Raw genomic sequence first — 7,500 nt, 5'->3', positions numbered from 1 at the left:
GTGACGACTTCCGTTTTCACGTTGCCGATGCCTCGGTAAGTTTAAAATGTGCAAGGTCATTATTAAGATTCGTCGGAGAAAGCATGTGGGAACACTGTAGATCTGTTGCTTTAGCATCGGTCAGTCTACTAAGATGGTGATTATGATTTAAGAGAAGAAGTTGAAATGCTTTATTCCAGAAATTACGGTATTTGGCATCAGAATTCCCATGAGAGTCGGCCGCACCGCTCACGACCGCCAGTATGACTCTGACCTTCGCAAGGGAAGGTGCGCGCTCCTCTCGAACAGCCGGGCCACGAGCGACTCGCTGAATCCAGGTCGTGAGAGTGAGGAGTTCTACGTCAGAAACAGCGAATAAAAGCAGTGACAACGCACTATCAAACACGACTGAATTATACATTTAATTTCGCACGTGTGAATTACGTCAAAAGTGTATGGATGGACATTGTTAAAAATACTCACCATACCCAGGTTGGACGATTACCATTATTGACTTGTGACGAAAGCGATAGACTTCTTTCTTTATGAAACATTACGGAAAATTAGTGACGACCGCGTTCACACAAAGGTTATATAGTGTGAGTGAAGCTGTGTATAAGTCGATATTATTGTGTGCTCTTATTTTCAAGCTTCCGTGACATCTGTGGTTTATGCTTCTGAAAGAAAATCTAATCTAATCAAGCATTTTCTTTACTCTTGAAGTTTCCATGGATCTTGTTACAAAGTGCGACTTTTTCTATGGATGGTGATATGATTCATAAAGAGCAATGACGTGATTATCCGGGTTGGTGAAAATTCAAAGGAATGGTGAGAAAATCTTGGTGTAGCTAGCATACCGACAGCCGCTCACCCTCCGTAAAACTATTACTGTAAAAAGTAACTGGCACAAGTCCCTCCCGGGGGACTAGCGTGAGACTGTGCTATTGTTCCACTCGTGAGAAACGCACGTAGCGGAATTGCTAGCACGACTTCCCATACACTCGGAGACGATTCGGAGGGCTCGGCTCCCAGCGCCAAGGGACGGGGCCCGCGAAAGGCTGGAAGTTTTCAACTTCGTGTGAACTGTGCCTGGTTCCTCACGGCCGGAAGTTCCTTTTTCTGGTGGAAAACAAGTGTCGATGAAAAGGCTAAAAGTGAGATCCTTTGATGTTTAAACTTATGTAAAATCCAGTGGGACCTTGAATATAATTTGCAGAATAGGTGTGTTCTTTGTTCACCTACATATATATTTGTTCTGTGTAGACAAACTGTGTGTGCACATGAGTCATTGTAGGCGCAGCCGTGTGTAGAAACATAGTGATGCCGGAATTTCTATTCACGTGACGGAGTGTACCAGAGTGATGGCGTCGGTGTGCAAAAGTAGTGTAGCGTTGCTGCTGGTGGCACTGCTCCTGATTGCAGCAGCAACAGTTGTCTCGTCGTGCCCCCCTGTCTGTACTTGCAAATGGAAGAATGGCAAACAGGCTGTGGAATGCAAGAACCAGGGCTTGGCAAGCCTTCCCGCCGATGTGCACACCGACACACAGGTTCTTGACATGTCGGGAAACAATCTGCACACCCTTCCGAAGAGTGTGTTTTCGTGGGCGAGACTCATTAACCTGCAGAAGATCTATCTACGAGACTGCAAAATCAGTTTCGTGGAGCCTACAGCGTTGTTGCAGCTGACGAATCTGGTTGAGCTGGACCTAAGCGAAAATTTGCTGACGGAAGTACCTGCACTCGCCTTCTCACACACGCCTGCCCTCAGAGAACTACATCTTAGGGGCAACAGAATTCATAAAATTTTCAGGGACAGTTTCTCTCACACCCCTTCTCTCGTCCGCCTTGATCTAAGTTATGCTGGGGTAAGAAACATTGCAGCTCCAGCCTTTGACTCTTTATCACTCCTGGAGAAGTTAAAGCTCCAAGGGAACCAGCTGTCAGAGCTTGCGCCGGAAACGGTGAAGAGTCTACAGCGTCTGCACGGAATCGAATTACACGGTAATCCCTGGATGTGTGACTGTCGGGCCCTTCCGCTCTGGCGACTCCTGGAGGAACACGACGTGCCCCATCCCGTGTCGCCATCGTGTCATGCCCCGAGCAGAGTTGCGAGCAATACCTTCCACAGTCTGAGTGAGGAAGACTTTGCCTGCCCTCCACAGATGCTGCCAGTGAGCCGCCGCGTCGAGGGAGTTGCAGGAGAAAACGCGTCTGTTGCCTGTCGAGTTGGGGGTCAACCTCCACCTCAAGTGGTGTGGTATAAAGGTGAAGCTCCTGTGGTGAATGGGTCTGTGGTAGGACTCGGACCGCAGCGACTCTACATCATAACGGAAGGCAATAGAGATGTAGTTAGCCGTCTGGTGATAACAGGGGCACAAGAGACAGACTCCGGAACACTGCGATGTGTTGCTATAAATTCTGCAGGTTCTGCAACGGCAAACTTTACTTTAGCAGTGACCATGAGAGCAGCTGCCCAGGCTAAGCTTGACTCAGGTCACATAGCTGGAATATCTGTAGGGCTGGTGGTGTTAGCGTTGGTTGTGCTTGTAGTAGGATTTTTGTTCCTTGCCCGGACTAAGTCACATCCCTCCCCTACACCTGTAAAGGAATCTCCAACCACACCAACGTCAGGCGGCACATCACCCAATGAACCCAACCCTATTCAGAAGCCACCTCGCCTAACAGACCTGAAAGGCTCCCCGGGAACGTATGGCTCGCCCGCGCTGGGCAATCCCGACGTGATCAGCGAAGCGGAGAGAGCTGTTCGTGCTGTTAATGGTCACCTGCCCAATGGGTCCGTCCAAAACGTCACGGGGACAGGTGATTACACCCGCGTCGAAGGAGACTCATTATACCCGAGTGGTCTGTGGCCTGAGGATTCTGCCCACGACGGTGTCGAGGGCACAGAGAGGTCCAGTGTGATTCACGAACACTTCAACCCTGGTTACATGGTCAACGATCTCGGTAGTGAAGGATATGGACCTGTGCATTCTACACCGTACCGACCCGGATATGATACTCAGGATGAAATTGATCCACAGATTTATGGATATCCAGCAGACTATGGTCTTCCTATTCCTGAGGCTGGTTCCCGGACCCTCCATCCCTTCCAGGACTCCATGGTTGATCTGCGAGGATCACGGGACGACCTCTCCTCCAGAGCAGACATTTACTCCTCCAGACAAAATACATACATCACCAGACCAGACATTTTTGAATCTCAGCAAGACCTCTACAGCACGGGCCACGATGCCAAAGACACACAAGATCTTTACGGCAGAACAGGTCGCCCTCCCGTCTACGGGTATCGTCAGGAAATCTACGGGCCTCGCGAGGACGTGGCAGAGGGTGCAGAGAGCCCCACGAACGCATCAGGCCCTCCAGGAGAGCGGCCTTGGGTTCCGGGGTCCCAGGCTCCCCCTCACGCTCACGGGGGCGTCGCCGTACTGCCCCCCCTCCCCAATGGCATCGCCAACCGCATCAAGTCCCGGGACTCGCCAGACGAAGGCTACCAGGAGGGCACCGAGGTTTAGCGGGACCGCAGGGGTCGCCGCCGCGGCGGTCCCTGCTTCCTCCCCCCCACCCCCACCCATTCACGCCTCTTGCCGCCCATGCCCGACTGTCGCCGCTTCTCAGCCAATCATTCACAGACATCACCTTGAATTGCAAAATAGAACATATGAACTGAAAGACTAGAATTGTGAAATATATCAATGATATTTTTGACAGAAAGAAGCCGTTTCTACTGCGGATAAGTGCTATTGTGAAAGTTTTGAGACCAATTATGATGTGTGATGTGCCTCATATTGCTGTAGAAATTACGTAGAAGTGGATACTGTATATCAGTCACACGTCTCTTAATCACATAGTTCTTGTCTCTGTGTTGTCCCCAATGAAAGGGTGTTCACGCGATATTAAATTTTTATTTAGTTTATGTGGCGATCAAGTAACCGCTCAGAGAATACACTTGTAGTAAATCTTTCGGGATGGTAACCAAATTTTCTCTGAGGGACGGTTTATAAATACATACACACACACACACGTACACACGCACACACCCACACACGCACACACACTCACACACACACACACAGACACACACACACAGACACACACACACACAGACACACACACACACAGACACACACACACACAGACACACACACACAGACACACACACACACACACAGACACACACACACACATACACACACACACACACCTATACCTACACACACACACACACAAACACACACACACACACACACACACACACACACACACACACACACACACCTACCTACCTACCTACCTACCTACCTACCTACCTACCTACCTACCTACCTACCTACCTACCTACCTACCTAGCTACACACACACCTATACACACACCTGCACCCACACACACACACACACACACCTACAGACACACACACCCACAGACACGCACACACACCTACACACTCACACACCTACACACACACCTACACACACACCTACACACCTACACACACACACACACACACACACACACACACACACACACACACACACACACACACACACACACACACACACACACACACACACACACACACACACACACACACACACACACACACCTACACACACCCACACCTACACACACACCTACACACACCCACACCTACACACACACGCACCTACACACACACACACCTACACACACACACACCTACACACACACACCTACACACACACACCTACACACACACACCTACACACACACACCTACACACACACACACACACACACACACACACACACACACACACACACACACACACACACACACACACACACACATACACACACACATACACATACACACACACACACACACACACACATCTATAAATATTTATATATATATATATATATATATATATATATATATCCTATGTGATAGAACACTTACATTCTGTAATGAGTACCAATAGATGATGTGCTGGAACAGAGCGTTCTCGCCTGGCGGGGACCTGCAGGCAGGTGTGAGGCCTGCACAAAGGAGCAGGGGAATGAATGGAAAGCCCTCGCCATCTCTTCAAGCAGTAATAAGGGACCCCTTTCTCCTAACCCCAATGTATCATTTTAGTGATAATACTATCATGTTTTATATCTGAAACGCGGCATATCTTTAACCATGTCTCAGACTCATTAGAAGTGTGTTCACTCCTTAATCAATTTGTACAGAAGTCTGTAAGTTGTACATATTGTGTAATATCTATATTATTTAAGATAACGGCATTACACCAAAGATCTTCATATATACCTGCGACCTCTTGGCTCCTTAAATAACACCAACATATTACTGTAGAAATTAAAGCTTTCGAGTCTACACAACATAACGTATCGCAGGTAATCATGAATATGTAATATGTAATAGTGTGCGTAATTGGAGACAGCCTTCCTGGTGCGTTACTTGGTAATGTACAAAGGGGCAAACCTCGCCAGGGTTTGCCCCTTCAGATGAACTGCCTAAAGATTAATGCTCGTGATGTACCATTGCACACCCAGCACGCCATAGCTCTGTTGCAGAAGAAATGTACTGTGAAAAACCTCATTGCTGTCTCTGGCGTGTCGTCAGGGTCGCGTCGGTCGTGGTATTGGCTGCTTGATCGTGGTATCAGTGTGTGATGTTCGAGAGTTGGGTAATCTGTTAATCATGTATAGTAAACGTTGTTTATTTTTAATATCATTACAAAGTATGATTAATGATAAAATATTGATAATGATTGTCCCCAAAAAGGCTCATACTCATTATAGTCAGTATTTATTTTTATAAATCCATCTTTAGGATAAAGTAAGTACTTTATGGAGGTGAATTCATTGTTTTAGTAAAATATCAGGTGAAGTATATAGATACAACCAGTAGAGTACTGACTTTGACCTAAGCCAAAGATTTTACGTGATGACATATTTTATGTACGGCAATGTTATCAGCGACACTATACCCAAAGTTATGTAAAGCTTTAATTACCGACCAGTTTGTTGTTTGATGGCGCTGTGAAGGCCACGCAGACAACATTTGTAACGTTAGATTTTTAAATTTTAAAATGATTTTATTTTCCTAACAAGCATGGAGATAACTGATATCTCTTCTAGTCTGGTATCTGCCCATGAACCCAATCAGAATAAACATTTTTTTTATGAAAAACTATTTTATTCTTATACCTTCCCTGAATGTGAACGTTTGGGGCGTAACATGTAAGAAAGGCTTCATATCGGAGTCCACATATCACGGAGGCGAAAGTAACTGTTATGAAAAGTCAGGGCACTCAGGAACATGCATGTACACATACGCACTTACATATGTGTGTGAATAAATGGAAAAACGCACACGCACGCACGTACGCACACAAACACACAAACACAGCGCGCGCGCACACACACACACGCATACACATACACATACACATACACATACACACACACACACACACACACACACACACACACACACACACACACACACACACACACACACACACACACACACACACACGCCTGCCTGCCTGCCTGCCTGCCTGCCTGCCTGCCTGCCTGCCTGCCTGCCTGCCTACCTACCTACCTACCTACCTACCTAGCACGGTACGTACGCACACACGCACATGCATACACACAGATAGTCATACACACATACAGTATATATATATGTGTGTTTATGTATATGTATGCATATATATATATATATAATATATATATAATATATATATATAATATATATAATATATATAATATATATATATATATATATATTTATCTATAAATTTATATATGTGTGAGTGTGTTTGTGTGTCTGTGTATCATAAGTGTATAAATATATATATGTAAATATATGATACAAATGCATAAACGAATAAATATATATATGTATATGTATATACATATATGTATATATTATATATGCATGTAATATATAGACACGTGTATTTCTACTGTGTATATGTATATTCATATATATGTATATATATGTATAAATATATTTGTCTATATATTCATCACGGATATATACACTTCGTATGTGTACTCTATATGCACTATAAACACACACATACATTTATATGTATATATATATATATATATATATATATATATATATATAAATATTTTTTATATATATGTATGCACACACACACACACTCACGCGTGCGCGCACGCACGCACGCGCGCACCCACCCACACATACAAACACACACACACACACATGCATGTATATATATATATATTATATATATATATATATATATTTATATATATAGGTGTGTGTAATATATGTATATATGTATATACATATCTTATTTATCATGGATATATACACTCAGTATATGTAAACACACTCGCGCACACACACAAGTAAATATTCAAATATTTATTGTGGACAGCGATGGAAGGGCACCAGTATCTATATTAAAGTAATAATGAACGCAACTGCTTTAATGAAAAAAGCCAAATTTAATACCAGTAATGACTATTGGCAAC

The 7,500-nt window shown here is 44.6% G+C and overlaps 1 protein-coding gene across 1 annotated transcript; it reads left to right on the top strand.

Moving 5' to 3' along the window:
- The first annotated feature begins 259 nt into the window (after window positions 1-259).
- On the top strand, window positions 260-4,115 carry LOC125043170 (leucine-rich repeat, immunoglobulin-like domain and transmembrane domain-containing protein 3). Its single transcript, XM_047639162.1, has one exon. It carries the CDS (start codon window positions 1,341-1,343, stop codon window positions 3,510-3,512), a length of 2,172 nt encoding a protein of 723 aa, XP_047495118.1. The 5' UTR covers window positions 260-1,340; the 3' UTR covers window positions 3,513-4,115.
- Window positions 4,116-7,500: the final 3,385 nt, after the last annotated feature.

Source organism: Penaeus chinensis, chromosome 33, assembly GCF_019202785.1.
Source record: "Penaeus chinensis breed Huanghai No. 1 chromosome 33, ASM1920278v2, whole genome shotgun sequence".
Taxonomy (NCBI): Eukaryota; Metazoa; Arthropoda; class Malacostraca; order Decapoda; family Penaeidae; genus Penaeus; species Penaeus chinensis.
The sequence above is the reverse complement of the archived record's forward strand: the minus strand, read 5'-3'. Positions and strand labels throughout refer to the sequence as shown.